The sequence below is a fragment of the Lethenteron reissneri genome, chromosome 23, assembly GCF_015708825.2.
Source record: "Lethenteron reissneri isolate LAM-NWPU_2019-01 chromosome 23, ASM1570882v1, whole genome shotgun sequence".
Taxonomy (NCBI): domain Eukaryota; kingdom Metazoa; phylum Chordata; class Hyperoartia; order Petromyzontiformes; family Petromyzontidae; genus Lethenteron; species Lethenteron reissneri.
The window spans coordinates 20,973,786-20,990,097 of NC_083801.1; the positions used below are offsets into that span (position 1 = coordinate 20,973,786).

General features: G+C 51.9%; 1 protein-coding gene across 1 annotated transcript in view; it reads left to right on the top strand.

The window, feature by feature from the left end:
• Window positions 1-16,312, top strand: part of CUBN (cubilin) — a 54,897-nt gene that overhangs the window by 86 nt on the left and 38,499 nt on the right. The window contains exons 2-14 of the mRNA XM_061557778.1: window positions 183-417; window positions 1,172-1,335; window positions 3,373-3,563; window positions 5,881-6,037; window positions 6,450-6,628; window positions 6,996-7,155; window positions 8,215-8,440; window positions 9,405-9,535; window positions 11,590-11,782; window positions 12,810-12,970; window positions 14,360-14,541; window positions 14,972-15,128; window positions 15,902-16,080. Coding sequence (XP_061413762.1) covers window positions 183-417; window positions 1,172-1,335; window positions 3,373-3,563; window positions 5,881-6,037; window positions 6,450-6,628; window positions 6,996-7,155; window positions 8,215-8,440; window positions 9,405-9,535; window positions 11,590-11,782; window positions 12,810-12,970; window positions 14,360-14,541; window positions 14,972-15,128; window positions 15,902-16,080 — 2,315 coding nt within the window. The remainder of the gene's footprint in view (window positions 1-182; window positions 418-1,171; window positions 1,336-3,372; window positions 3,564-5,880; window positions 6,038-6,449; window positions 6,629-6,995; window positions 7,156-8,214; window positions 8,441-9,404; window positions 9,536-11,589; window positions 11,783-12,809; window positions 12,971-14,359; window positions 14,542-14,971; window positions 15,129-15,901; window positions 16,081-16,312) is intronic.

Below are 16,312 nucleotides of genomic sequence, written 5' to 3' on the forward strand. Positions count from 1 at the left end.
CGCACGTTCACACGCACGTTCACACGCACGCACGTTCACACGCACGCACGTTCACACGCATGTTCACACACACGCACGTTCACACGCACGCACGTTCACACGCACGTTCACACGCACGTTCACACGCACGCACGTTCACACGCACGCACGTAACCCACGCTTTCACGGGCATGCCCATAAAGGCCCCCGTGAGCGCTTGGGATACCAAAGTGACGGCGCCGTGCGTCCGCCACAGTTTGCGGCGGCGAACTTTCGAACGACTACGGGGACTTCTCATCGCCGGGTTACCCCGGGAACTACCCGCCGAACCGCGACTGCTTCTGGACGGTGTCCGTCTCTCCCGGACGCCTCATCACCTTCGCGTTCGGCGCGCTGCACCTGGAGACCCACCCCGACTGCAACTACGACTTCCTGGAGGTGAGCAAAGCGCTCACGCACCTCGCCCGCGTTGTCGCCGTGGTCTCACGGCACGCGCGGTCGAGCATCTCGCGACATCAGACCGAGCAGGACCACCGCAAGAAAAACAACAACAACAAACAAACAACAACAACCGCCGTTCGCCACTCAGTGGCACTGACGTCACCACGGCGCTTGTGCCAAGCTATGTGCGCTTTGAGGCCACGTGAAATGTCGAACGCTCGCTGGCGACAGGTCACGGGACAGACGCATGTGCCGTGGAATGACTGACTGAGATGACTGGCAGGACCACACAACAGCCGTCACACACACACACACACGTACCGTGCACGGCCATTTGGGGGTTGTGTTGCTGGGGTTGCGTTGCTGGGGTTGCGTTGCTGGGGTTGCGTTGCTGGGGTTGCGTTGCTGGGGTTGCGTTGCTGGGGTTGCGTTGCTGGGATTGCGTTGCTGGGGTTGCGTTGCTGGGGTTGCGTTGCTGGGGTTGCGTTGCTGGGGTTGCGTTGCTGGGGTTGCGTTGCTGGGGTTGTGTTGCTGAATGGAAAGTGAAGAATGCGGCGTGGGGAGGCCCCATCCAGCAGTGGATTGACAAAAGAGCTCTACATGTAATTCTACTACTACCACTACCCTATACATTATCACCACTGTGCTTGTGCACTCCGCCTTGTGTTAGATCGACTCGGACACCCTGCTCCCGTGTCTCATGTCCCCGTGTCCCTGTGCGTCTCCCCGCTGCCCGGCGCTCCCCGCGTAGATCCGAGACGGCCTCCTGGAGTTGGACCCCGTGCTGGGCCGCTTCTGCAGCTCGGGGAACCCGCCGCCCTGTGCAGAGCACGGGGCCCAGCGCCCTCGTGCACTTCCACTCGGACGCCAGCGTCAGCGACCGCGGCTTCCACGTCACCTACACCACCTCGCCGTGTACGCAGGCAGCGCGCGTGTGCACGCGCAAGCGCGCAACAACAGGCGTTGTTCGCCCCGCTAAATTGACGGTAGTGTCAGCGCGGCGCTTGTGCTAAGCTAGGTGCACTCTGAGGCGAAGGCTCGCTGGCAGGAGGTCACGTGGCAGGCCCAGGTGTTTTGGGTTGACTGCCCGAGATGGTAATTGCACCGCTTTTACTTCCGCCTGCTGTGCTAGCACATACACATACGTGCGCAAATACGCACACACGTGTGCAAGCACACACGAGTCCACATGCACGCGAAATCACGTATTCACACACGAATACACCCACACAATTACACACACACGCGTGTGCACACACTCACACACATGCAGACACGCAACATGCACATATAATTGAAGAAAAGATCTCCAATTCAGTCTCACAGATTATCGGGAGCGAGTGTTGCTAGCAAGGATCGAACAAGGTTGGCACAGCAGCACACAAGTAGGTGGTGTGGTCGCGAAGATGAGCTCAAAATACAACGTATTATATAAGAAGTGAATATTAGTCTGGGAAAGCCTGTTGGAAGAGATGGGGTTTTAAATGGCATCTTAAAATAGCGATTCAACATATCTATTCACACACTGCATCAATTGTCATTCAACGCGGAGCTCGCCTAGAGCAGGTCATAGACATGTCTGATTAGTTACCACTCATGTGCATGGCAAGGAATCAAACCCAGGTTGTTTATTCAAATTTACCAAGCACGTCTGTTTTTTTTTGTAGAATAGGCTTTATTTTATCGTATTCTTTGGGTCTTTCGGTAAAGTCACGTAGATAGGTTCAAAGACAAAATAACAAAAAACTACGACGTTTCGATCACGACACAAGCGATCGTCATCGTGATCGAAACGTCGTAGTTTTTTGTTATTTATATTATTTTTTCTTTGAACCTATCTACGTGACTTTACCGAAAGACCCAAAGAATATGAATTCCTGCAGTCACGAAAGCTTTAAGGCCAAGATTTATTCAATCGTGTTCAGAAAGCAGACGAAATAATGTCCACCTGATGTCGATAACTGCTCTACCAGGACAAGCCGATTTTAAAACACAAACTGAACAGCAAGCCCATGGCTCCACCCTGTGGCTACTGGGAGGTGGGGAATTTTAGTAACTAATCTGTGGATACAATAAATATCGTCTAAAATATTTGGGATGAATTAATTTGGTTTACATGGATAAAAAAAAGTTAAGAAGTAAGGGAACGTTCCAGTTAATAAAGATTGAGTAGAAATAGTACGTAATTTAAATATATACTTCCACTAAATGTCATGGGTAACAACTACAGCACAGTTTAAGTCACAAAATAAATTCAATAATCAACATCCATTAAAAACAGGATGTCAATTTCATCGCAGCATCATCATATGTGTACATATCAACAAACAGTAATGCTCCAAAAATATCAATCCTACGTGTTTTTTGTTTTACTAAACGACCTTTGATTTTTCCAATTACTTTTGAAATTCGATTTCTTATTGGCCAACAGTGCCATGAGGCAGTGGTCATCGTTTGTACGATTATGGTGATGATGATGATGGTGGCGATGTTACTGATAAGAGGTAATGATGCTGCCAGTCAACATTTGTCAGTTTGGGAGTCACAACGCAGGCATCGGCAGTTTCCGTCTAATTTTTACCGTCCCATCTGCATCGACATCTCTTTTACACAGTAACGTTTGGCTCCATTGACCTCGAATTAACACTAGCTTATCATTTGCGTAACTAAAAATAGATTTCGATTTAAAGCTTTCGTGACTGCAGGGATTCATCTTCTTGGTTCTTTCGGTAAAGTCACGTAGACTTTACCGAAAGAACCAAGAAGATAAAAATAGATTCTTTCACACGCACACACGATTCGATTGCGTGGACCATGCGCACACCAATACACTTCAACCGTGGATCGTTACGTGCCCGCAACGTACGCGCCTCGTCCACCCACTCTCCCTGACCCTTCTCTAACCTCGTCGTCGTCGTTGCCGCTGCTCTGCCCGTCGTTCGCCCCCCACAGCGGACCCCGGCTGCGGAGGGACGTACACGGACAGCGACGGGGTGCTCATCTCGCCCAACTGGCCCAACCCCTACCCACACAACCGGCAGTGCATCTACCTGGTGCGGCAGCCCGTGGGGGAGACGGTGGCGCTCACCTTCACCGACATGCAGCTCGAGGGGCACAGCAGCTGCGCCTTCGACTTTGTGGAGGTGCGGGGCCCACGCGGTGCACTGAACACACACACGTGGATATGTGTGCGTGTGTGTGCACGTATGTATGTATGTACGCGCGATACGGGAGAGCAGCATGGGCGAGTAGGCAGGCTCTCCAGTCTTGCAGCTTGGTGTACAGACACAAGCAGCCACAGATACACCATGCAGCTCAGTCTACAGACAGCCGACCTGCAGCCGTCTGGAACGCTCTTCCTTCCGATATTAGGAAGAAGCTACTGGAGCTATGCACTTTAAACTATATAAACAACTAATTTTTTTAGAACTGCGTTTTTGTGTTTAGTTTTGTTGTCCTTCCCCCCGCACCTCTGACTAGCACGATTGGCTACGCACGGTGCGAAATCAGTTCGGCGTACACCTGCGAAGCCTCGTGTACAGACAACCGCGCAACCATAACATGCGGTTGCTCTGGGTGAGTAGCGTCACGTGGCCAGTCAGAGATTACCAGGAGCGCCGTGCTGCATAGTGGCAGGGCCTGAAAGGTGAAACATTAAAAGTGACGTCCATAAATTCCCCCGCGGGATATCGAGACCGCCAAGCCTCGTCTCGATGAGAACGGAGCGGAGCCAGGGTGGTCGATGCCTGTGCACTGTCTCAAGTTACTCTGCAGTTCGGCGTGACCTCTGACCTGGCTCAATTCCCTCTGCCCGACTTAGCGCGCGTTTCACACGCAAACCGAGTGCAATTTTAAATGAGGGTGTTTGGTAAATGTTCAAAGTTGACGTTTGTGTACGTCCTCAGTTTTTCTGCCGATTCCGTTCCGATGATGTACGCGTACGAATCGGAAGTAATGTGGGAGTGTGGCACGGTTTGGCGCCAGCTATCATAGAGTGCAGTCATGTCGCTACAATTCTCTGTGGTGAGTTCAATGTCTTTAAAAACAGTGGCGCTGTGCCTCTCTAAATTAAATTAACGCGAACCGCTTGCGCGTTCCGAGATTCAGCGGTGAATGGGACACCCACCCTGCAACTTGCAGACGTCTCGGAATGGGAAAAGGTTAATGATTTTTAAAAAATGCTTCACCCTTTCTGGTATAATACAGGTGTTAAGATGTTAAAACACCCAATACACACCTATTACAAGGCAGCCAATCGCAGTAACCGCACAAACTTGTGGTAAAAAACACATGCAAACGAATATGCTGGTGCTAAAGGATGCATTGCCCTTGAAACTGATTGATTCTGGCAAAAGGGTCACATGGATAGTCAAAAAGTGACACCGCTTTGTGGCCTAGGGAGCACCCAGCCGTACCGTGACACATTAACAGGGCACGCAGGGTGCAACACATCTTTGTAATTGCAATGCAGTATTGCCAACTTTAACCACAGGCACATAAAGAAATCTGCTGGCAAAGGAAACGGACCAAAAAAATGAAACGATAATCTTTAAGGTGCACGCACATCACGTGGCGTTTCTTTATGGGCAGAAGCTAAAGTCCGCCTGCTCGTGCGAAGTCGAACATTAAAAAAACCCTGCCCCCCTGTCGAAGGCGGTAAACTTCACAGAAGAGCCAACACGGGTCAGCTGGCGGTAGCGTGGGCCCATAAAAACGAGCAGTTAATCCGTGGAGGCACCTGAGCGGAGACAATTTTTGACGTGAGGCATGTGCTCTGTGGACAATGAAGCCCTCGCGGTAACGAGGGGTGCGGCGATTCACGAATTCGTCAGTATAAATACATTCTCACGATCGGCGTGGTCTGAAACGTCGCAGCTTTGAAGGTCGTGCTATACGGGGTCCCGCCGTGATGTGGATACCGTTCCACTCACAGTTGCGGCCAGCAGTGCTATCACCTTCTGTTCAAGAACGGCCCTGAAACATGATGCCGCAGAACGACCACTGAAGTCAATTCACCACAAGGCCCACGTTTACACCCCCAGGGCAGATATGTCAATGGCCTGCAAAGATCTTTCGTCGCATGTCAATTTAATCGAGTCTCTTCGGTGACCCTTTTATATCCACCAATTATAAATGTTTGTCACCTGGCATTCAAATCGGGATTTCGCCAAATTAAGTGAAAACCAAATTTAGTTCAACTTCTTTAATTTATGCGAAGTCATCATTGACCATGCCAAGACCATCAACTCACTACACTCTTAAGAACCCAGTTTTTTTCACGTGCGGATGAAATCCAGCGTCGAACCCCGGATCTCAAGAGTGCTGGCTCAGCTCTCTGACCCATTAATCAACGGAAATTTTCTTCGACCCTCCACCCTCTTCATTCCGCTATGCCCACCATGCCCATTGTACCCCACCGTGCCCACCGTGCCCACTGGAACCCACTGTGCTGTGAGCCAGGTGAGAGATGGAAGCTCCGAGTCGGCGCTCCTGATCGGGAAGTACTGCAGCAGCGACATCCCGGCACCCATCACCTCGTCCTCGTACAGCCTGTGGCTCCGCTTCAAGTCCGACCACTCCGTGTCCCGCGCCGGCTTCCGCGCCCTCTACCAAGTCGGTACGAGCCCCCCCCCCCCCGGTTCGCACCCCTGTCCTGGTTCCGCTCGCATGGTCCAAGCAGCAGCTGCTCTTTCCCGTTTCGAAGGAAAGAAGCAATGAGATCACGGTAGAGCAATGGATTTCACGTATGCATATATGTACGTATGTTGCACTTCTTTCGCACCGTACGTACCCGACCGTGCTATAGGAGGTGCGGGGATCGCGTCCACACGGCAACCGCTCATTCATGGCATTGGCCAACCATCCCAATGCAGGACCCTCCTGAAAAATTATTGAGACTCCGGATTTCTTGGATTAAGGGCACACTGTCTATTATAACGTACAATGTGAACTTCACGAGTCCTTGTACACTTCCGCACTCCTGGTGACCCGTGACCTCTGCACACCCAACTCCTGACCCCCAACGGCAGCGTGCGGAGGCCAGTTCAGCGGAATGGGCGAGATCCGCACCCCGTACCACCCCAACGCGTACCCGCACGGGCGCACCTGCGAGTACGTCATCTCGCAGCCGCAGGGCAAGTCGGTGACGCTCAACTTCCTCACCTTCGACATCGAGAACGCCAGCGACTGCAGATACGACTATGTCGAGGTGCGCGCTCACTCACTCACTCACTCCCTTGCTCGCTCGATCACTCGATTGCCCCTCTCGCTTGTTTGCTCACTCGCTCGCTCACTCGTTTGTTCATTTTCTTTTTGCATCTCAAGTTATACTCCAAGCTCTGTTTAAACGTTACAGTGGTTCACCTGCCCCATTGACAAATGCTCTTTTTAGAATTTGGCCGAACCCATCTCTTGCCCACAATTACTTCGCCTTCAACTCGATGACCCCTTCTTGTGTGTGGCTCGTCACAAGGCCTAACTCTGACCACCCCCAAAACCCCGTGACCACTTCTCCTCCGTCTCAACGGTGCGTTGCTGCGCGTGGCTCACTGCTGTCTGCGTCTTCCCGGGATCAGATTCGGGATGGAGGCAGCGAGGACGCCACCCTCATCGGCCGCTACTGTGGCACGGGGCTGCCTCCACCGGCCCAGTCCACGCAGAGCCTGCTCTACGTCAAGTTCGTGACCGACGCTTCGGTGGCCAACAATGGCTTCACGGCACAGTACGACGAGTCCCGTGAGTCCGTCAGCATCGACGTCGTCATCGTTCGAATAATAATAGTAATAATCATGATTTCAACGAGTAATGCACCGCGCAGTATTTGCTCGCATCACGGGGAATCGCCAACAATGAGGTAATGCTTCCGTGGTTCTGTTTTTATTTTCAAGAAAGTTGTGATTAAAGATACTTCTTCGAATACAATCAGTCCTTATCATCATCGTCATACCAAAAAATGTAACATCAACACCACCACTATGGGAACCTCATTTGCCAGTAAAAATATGATAATTGGTTTTTTACCCTTCTATCTGGCAACAGATATAAGGGTAAAAAACCAATTATCAACACCACCACCACCATCACGGCCACTTTGATAATCATTGCAAGTTGTGATCTACTTCACGTTACGTCCAAACAGCCAAGCTGTCTCTCAAACCATGAGCGAAGGACGCCGTAGAGATTATATTTGCCTTCTATAACAGGGACACTCCGTCATTAGGATCCACTCTCTTCGTGGTTCGGAATCATCTCGTAGCTCAGTTAAATTCGCGTAATTAAAATGTAGCATTTGGGTCCAAACTTTGCACGGAATGTTTATGAAAAGAAGATCAGTCAGCGGTTGTACATTACATCGTTTTGTGGCTTTGTATCCTGACGCTCTGTGCTACTCTTTGCCGTGACGCGACATTTGAAGCCCCCGTAATTTTCCGTGAACCCAGCGCTGCACTGGAACTCTCAGCGTTAATGTTCAGCGGTCGCTCGCTCCCCCCAGATGTTTGACATTCGCAAACTAACTACCTCCTATACGCTGCCAAGCCTGGTGGTGCCCATTCAGACGCTGTCTTTCCGACAGACCTGTTCTTCACCTGAGGACGGCTGCTTGCGTTGTGGCCGAAACGTCGTGAGAATTATTTTATTATGTTTTATTATTATTTTATCATTTCCCTTCTACGTGACTTTACCGAAAGAACCAAGAAGATAACAACCTCCTGTCAACTGCTCACCACCACCGCTCACCCTCCCCCTCTCTCTCCGTCGACCACCCCCGTCCTCTCGCCTTTGCCGCGACATCAGCGTGCGGTGCCACCTACACGGCGCAGCAGGGCACCGTGTCGAGTCCCGGCCACCCGACCCCGTACCCGCACGGCGCCAACTGCACGTGGCACGTGGCGGTGCAGCCCGGCTTCATTGTGCGCCTCACCTTCACCACCTTCACGCTCGAGTACCACCAGAACTGCGCCTACGACTACGTGGAGCTCTACGACAACAGCACCACGGCCAGCGAGAGCCTCATCGGAAGGTGCGGCGGGGGTGGGGGGCTGGGGAGGGATGGGGGGGACGGAGTTCCATCCGGCGATGCGGAGCCTTGCGCCCGCGTCATTGTCGTCATTGTCATCGGCGTCATCGGTAGCGGTATCATCGTCGGAGACATCATCGTCGTCGGCGTTGGCGTTGCTGTGTCTTGTTATATACATTTGTTATTGGCATCAAAGAACCCAGAATATAAAGTAGATTTTAAAAAGAGGGGGAACGAAACTGCAGATAACGTGTGTAACAAACTTGAACGTAATATACTCTCAAAATTAGGGATTCATTGGGGGCGTCTAGGTTTGCTGACCTTTCGCAGAAGGGGTAACGATCAGGAGCGGTGTATTCAAGAGGGAGGGGAAGAAAATTGGAGAAAGCGAAATGGGGGGGGGGGGGGGGGGGAAGAATAATGTAACCAAACAGAACCAGAAATAAAATGAATGCGTCATCGTCAGGCTTAATCATCGTTATCGGCTGCAATCATCGCGACCATCCGCATGATCATCATAATCACCTCAGCGCTCTCTATTGATTACCACGTGCGTAATTATCATCGTCGTGAGCAACAGCAACATAATCACAGCAGCAAAATAAATGCTGGTCATCATCACCATCTCATTTATTAAACAATAATATATGTATTATGTACACAAGCAAGCTTCAGCAAACCCCATAACTTTTTCAGATCGGGTTTTATTTGGGATATTCGGCCTCTTCCTTGCTGTGGCTCTGTATTGTAGGAGCAAGCTAGAATTCCCTGATACAAATCAGGAGAAAACTTCACACCTGCAGAGATGACTGCACCGACAGCTGACCAGCGATCGCCAAGTTCGAGGGCCCGCTGTGACCTGTCACCCGCACCACGTGTGTGGTGGCATGTTGTGTGTGTGGTGATGCGTGGTGTGTGTTGGTGGCATGTCGCGTGTGCGGTGTCGCGTGGCGTGCGCCCATCGCAGGTTCTGTGGCCGCTCGGTGCCTCCCTCCATCACCACCACCACCAACGTGCTCACCATCCTCTTCGTGGCCGACGCCAGCATCAGCACCGAGGGCTTCTCGGCCTCCTACGTGGCACTCAACGCCTCCACAAGTGAGCCGCGAGCGGTGCCGCTCCGCGCGAGTTCGAACGCGGGATCTAGGGAGCAGCGGCTCGGCTCTCTGACCCCCCTGAGCCACCCGGCCAAATCGTGTCGATGATTCCTAATGACGGCGAAGCTGGTATAACCACAGCCGTCAGAGTCACCTCGCTGCAAAAACTCTATAAGCGACCTTCTTAGTTAACTTCCTGATCTCTTCAGGGTATGTTTTCCTTTTGTGTGCGTTGTGTAACGCGCGGACTTGTAGAGTGGCACGTATTTCACACACGTATTGCTCACGGGAGCTGCACCAGATATTTCTTGAGTGTGATGTGAAAAAAAATCTATAGCTTTTTTATTTTCTAGAAAGCAAACACAATACCCCCCCCCCGTCTCAACCTCTCCACTCTCACGGTGCCACCTTTCACTCTCAAGCCATCGACGGGCCACTGATATGCACTGCCCGGCTTTAAGGGGGTTTGACAGTGTGTGCAGGACTTATTGAGTCAAGTCAATTGCCCCCCTTTTTGAACGAGCGCAATGCATTATTTATAGTGTCGGTGGTTTACATACGTTGGGGTTTTTTGGCATTGACGGAGAAGGCACGCAACGATCTGCCGTTGTGAATGATGTCACCTTGTACTTCTGCCTTCATTGCAGTTATCAGCCATAATGATGATCGCGCTCACCATGCCCGCGTCAGATAATCCAGCTTGCGAGAGTTTTCTCGTTGAACCTTTATGTAAACGTCCGCAACTGATGTCCTGTTACATGGTGGCGAAGACATTGGACAAAACTGTACAAATAAGCAACAAGACAAACGGAACGGAAACATCGGCAATGAAAGTATTGCATTCTTGAATCAATTCCTGACCCCAGAATCATGACGAGTCATACAATGGCTATGGGGGAATAACGTGTGTTGACGTATGTTGATCTTCTTTCGCACCGCACGTAGCCAACCGTGCTGATCGGAGGTGCGGGGGAAGGACAACAAATTTTACATAAACAGCAGTTCTAAAGAAATGAATTTACAATGTAGATTATTTTAAAGTGCGTAGGTCCAGTGGCGTCCTAATATCGGGAGGAAGAGCGTTCCAGACACCTGCAGAAGCGCGCTTCTGAAAGTGCGCGATACGGTGACCGTCTTTGTTCGATGGTGAGCCGAAAGCGGCTGCGAGGATGACCAGAGTTTGCATGATGGTTCGTGCTCCTTGACGAGATTAGCAAGGTCACCATCACGATCAATGGGCAGATAGCCTGGAGGTGACCACTGCACATTTCGTCATTTGTTTCAACTTTCCTCTGTCTTGTGCCACTATGCTCAAGTAGTGCCACATCTTTCTGGCAGCAATCTCCAATGTCGTCGTAAAGCCATTCTTTGTTAGGTCTCCCTCTCTTTCCGGTTCCTTCCAGCAAGCTACTGTGGTTCATTTGTGGCACCACCTTATCTCCATCTCCATATATATAAAAAGCAAAGTTGAGAGTATGTGTGTCTGTTCAAAATGTTTAGCGTACTTCCTGACATGCAACAAATTTGAAATTTGCCATGTGGGTACTTTCCTGACTGTACACCATGCAAACATGATAAAAATACACTTTTTGGGGGGGGGGGGGGGGGGCTCTAATAATGCATATATTTTTTGCACGGCAAGTGAGATGTGACGTCAAATCTGTCACGTGACCCGCGCATGTGGAAGCGTAACGCATTGTCGTGGCGTGGTTAGTGCTACGAACCCGGCGACCAGAGATCGATTCCCGCCCACGGCCACCACCAGTGACGATTATTTTAACCGCTCCTGGGCCTCCCCTAGGTCGACTCAGCCTCAAACGAGTAACTGGTGTGGTGTGTGAACATCGCCACTGTGGAAACAAAGGCGGCCGGGCGTGGTGAATCCAAGTCCCGGGCGAAGCCGGGTAGTACAGCTAGTGCTTAACAAAAATGAATCGCACACGTAGGGGTATAAGCAGCACGGTCTCAGCAGGGAGGAGGACGTCAGGCCAGGCAGGCGAAATCGGCTGTGCCCCCCCCCCTCCGACTAAGCGTGCATCTCCGTGCCACATGCAGCGTGCGGACAGGTGTTCACCGACCCGTCCGGCGTGATGACGTCGCCCAACTACCCGGCAAACTACCCCGGCTACCGGGAGTGCATCTACACCATCACGGTGGGGGCTGGCCGCCAGATCGCCCTCAACTTCACCGACTTCCTGCTCGAGGGGCCTGGCAACGGAAACTGTCCTTTTGACTACCTCGAAATCAGGTGAGACATTTCAATTGCAAGCGAACACACGGCCAAGGCGATGGACGGTGTTCCTCTCCGATTGCAGTCCAGAGTCGGTGGTGGAAATTCCACATTGCTGCGGCAGGAGCTTTTCTACCCACAGGACAACAAATTTTGACTTCCCACAGAGTGCAAATGCAGCCTCGCCACGCGGTGCTCATTTGACTGATGATGATGGCCGCTGGTGTCTGCTCATCACGAAAATGATGATGTTGAGAGGTTTTCATGGGGCTGGGGGGTCAGAGCATCAATTTGGCACCACTGAGATCTTGGGTTCAAATCTCGGTAGCCACGCATAGTTGCAACCACGAGTTCTCAGGCGTAGCAGGTTGATGGGCTTGGCCCAATCACCAATTGCTGCAGGAAAAACAAGCGTGACGTAAACTTTGAATTTGCCTACAATTTCAGTTTGACCGTCACGCAACAAGTCGTGCAGATGACAGGTCACTTGAAGGCAACTCAGAAGTACAATAGTTAGCTACAAACTCATCGCACTCGTGATGTGATACCTGCTTTTGCTGGCCCGTTTTCTCTCAATGGAGTGGAGCACCACTTTAGGAGAATCCTAAATGGGTTCTTCATTTTAGTGACGCGTCAGAATAATATTTGCATATAGGTATATATATTTTATATGCAGTCATTAAACACTAAGTGCTTGCCGCAAATGAACCACAGTACCTTGCTGATCTCGTCAAAGGAATCCAAACTCCGGTCATCCTCGCAGCAGATTTTATATAGCCATCGAACAAAGACGGTCACCTGCATCGCGCGCTTTCAGATGCGCTTCTGCGGCCGTCTGGAATGCTCTTCCGATATTAGGAAGGCACTGGAGCTATGCACGTTTAAATGAAGATTGAATACTCATTTCTTTAGAACTGCTTTTTGTCTTTAGTTTGGTGTCCTTCCCTCGTAACCTCAGCTGAGCACGGCTTGGCGACCTACGGTGCGAAAGAAGTTCAACATGCGTACGTACATACGGGACTCACGGTCCGTGCGCCGTTTACAGGAACGGCGGCTACGAGACGTCTCCGCTGGTGGGGAAGTACTGCGGCACGAGCGCACCGCCCCTCCTCCTGTCGCACGGCAACAAGCTGTGGTTCAAGTTCAGGACGGACGGCTCCGTGGAGGCTCGAGGATTCTCGGCTCACTGGGACGGCACGGCCACCGGTGAGCGGGCGTAGCGACGCGGGATCCGGACAGGTCTGGCTCGGTGGTCTGGCTCGGTGGTCTGGCTCGATGGTCTGGCTCGTTGGCCTGGCTCGGTGGCCTGGCTCGGTGGTCTGGCTCGATGGTCTGGCTCGATGGTCTGGCTCGGTGGCCTGGCTCGGTGGCCTGGCTCGATGGTCTGGCTCGATGGTCTGGCTCGGTGGTCTGGCTCGGTGGTCTGGCTCGGTGGTCTGGCTCGGTGGTCTGGCTCGGTGGTCTGGCTCGGTGGCTCGTGGCAGTGGCGGCGGTCTGTAGCGCGCAGCCCCGTCAACGTCAAAAGTGGAAATCCCACTATTTTATTATTGTACTTATTGGTGCCTCGAGAGCCAAAATTGCGCTTGCTATTGTGTCTGCCCATCGTGTCTATGGACAAGTACGACATAGCAAACACGAAATGACAAATATACAAATATTATACATCTGTAACTTGTATTGTACAGCATTTATTCAGTGGGCAAGGGGTGGGTTAAGGGCGAAGCTTTATCGTGTAATAATTAAGTATGCATACCTACTTCTGACACCGTATAATGTTTGCTCACAGAAGCAGCGGTAACTTTAGAGAAACCTTAACCACGGTAAATGACAACCGAGTTCCACGCAGGTCCAGCAAGCAATCGTTCACATGCCTCGGTAACGACGCCCTCTAGTGAATATTACCTCACACTACGAGGGAACTTGAACGACAAGAAATCAATCACTTCAGTTGCTTTTTCGAAAGAAAAAAAAGAGAAAATTGTCAACGACAAATAACGCAGTCTCTTCACGAAATATTACAGTTTTTTCTAAAAGCATTGAAGATCCATATGGTAGTTTTGGGACATCTTCAAAGAACTTGAAATCCTTAAGACATAGACCACCACAGATATTACATTAACAGGGGGGGACATGTGTAGCAGCTACGTCCTCATCGTGTCCCTCGCAGGTACCCGGTCATGTTCGCCATGTCCGGAAAACCAAAGCTGCAGCTCGCTGGCTGAATCGACATGATCCCGGCTGACACGCGACTCCACACCTGTAACATCATCCGGTGCTTTGACTGCGGGAAGTCGCGTGAAATAGCACTCGCTCAATAAAAATTACATGAACAGACACCGAAAGTCAGTAGCCGCGGTTAAGTTATCGTTCGGCAAGTGAGAGCGATCCCGCCGTTCGTGCTGCGTGGCTCTCTGACGAGCCTTCTGATTGTTACCGTGCGTCGCTCGTCACGGCGTCCGACCAAATGAACACTTTACTGGAGTGAAGCACGCGGAGCGAACAGCGTTGGGAAAACGCATTCGAGAACCAGGGCACACGCGCGCGCGCATACAACTCGCGTTCGAGTTCACGACCATCCCCCGTGCTCTTGACCAGGCTGCGGGGCGACGCTGACGGGCGCCACTGGAAGCTTCACGTCCCCCAACTACCCGCTGCCCTATACGCCCAACGAGGAGTGCTACTGGCTGATCCGCGCCTCCGCCGGCAGTCGCCTGCGCCTGACCTTCGCCGACTTCCACCTGGAGTCGCACGGGAGCTGCGCTTATGACTACCTCGCCGTACGTTTGTTTCATGTTTTTCGCCGTACGGTCGTGATGTCCTACAACGTGGTAGCTGCGTTGCTGAAGAACACCGTGTTATGGAAAAATCGCGTTATAATAAATAATATATAAGGTAAAGCACAGTCCGTGATAGCACGTGAGATGCGTACCCAGGCTGAACAAAGACTGAGGCGCGTGTGTAGCATCTAGAAGGATCCAGCAGCATCTCAAAACCCCGTGCGATGATGCTACGACGAGGCAGCCGTACAACCGCTTATTCCTACTCCATCATAAAAAATGCGTTCCCCAATACATTCATCGCGTTATATCCGATTTGCTTTTTGAGAGCGTGGCGAATCCGCCAGCTATGTATCACTCGAACCCGGTTGTCGCGCCGCGTCAACCCGGCAGCAGCTGCCTCAAGCGGCGCGCCCCTCTGGCCCGTCAGGTGTTCGACGGCTCGAGCGCGAACTCGCCGCAGCTCGCCAACCTGTGCCACGACGGCATCCCGCCGCCCATCGAGAGCAGCGGCGACCACATGTACGTGAAGCTGCGCACGGACGGCTCCATCAGCGCCGGAGGATTCTTCGCCACCTACACTCAGAGTACGCCGCCCGCCCGCCCGCCCGCCCGCTCGTCCGGCTCGCGTGACGCACTCGCCCGGCCGCCATTGTCGTTCCCCTGCCGGCGCGGCCCATTGTCGCTCCGCTGCTGGATGAAGGCCTCCCCACGTGCTGGGCCGCACGTGGGGGTTGGTTTGCCGCGCTGCTCAGTGTGGGGGTTGGCGAAGTGGGGGCAATGCGGGACCCGTTCAGACATCACCCGCCGCTGATGTTAGCCGTGGCTAGGAAGTGAACTTGTTTAGCCGGGTTTGTAGCGCAATACGCTAATCACTGCAACACGGCTCCACCCCTGATCTCTAGTACGAATTTTTTAATTTTTTTTTACCCTATCTCTGGCCACTCTGGCTTTGTAACGTGTAGAGAAATATTCGTTTGGGAATTTCTCGACAAGGGATTGTTTAAGCAGAATGAGAGTCTTGAGACTCGGTAATAATGCACTCATTTGGTGAATATTTAAAGCATACTTATTGCAAGAGTTGCCAATCACTGTGATGCTTTGAAGCCACGCAGAGCCGTGAATTGTCTACCACTGGCTCAGCGCTGCGTGCAGAGGTGATACCTGCCCGGTGCTCAGCTGAAACTGTCGTGTAATTGAAACTGTCTCTTGCCTTGTCCTTGTTTCTACACTCAAACCCAAACGCCAAAACTCCCAACCACCACTCACTTCCACCTCCACACCAACCCAAACAACTCCCGACCGCCACTCACCGCGACCGACCCACCTCGATACCCCGACTGCATACAACCCAACAAAGTCTGCCAGGGCACGGTGATCGTGAACCGCACACGCGGCTATTTGGAGAGCCCCAACTTCCCCAACGTCTACCTGCACAACAGCAACTGTAACTGGCTCATATCGGCCACCCTGGGGAACACCCTCAACTACACCTTCCTCACCTTCCAGCTGGAGCACGTCGTCTTCGATTACGTGGAGGCGAGTGACAGGAGGCGCGCGAGGCCTCTACGCGGTGCACGATGTTCGGCGACGATTCGCTCGATAATTTGTTTGCATGAAAAACTCTAAACGATTATCTTATCTTGTATTTTCATTCAAAAAGTCGGTCACCGCATCGCGCGCTTTCAGACGCACTTAAACTACCACGTGAACTCCGGTCATGCTCACAGCAGCGGCTTTTGGCGAACCATCGAACAAAGATGGTCACCGC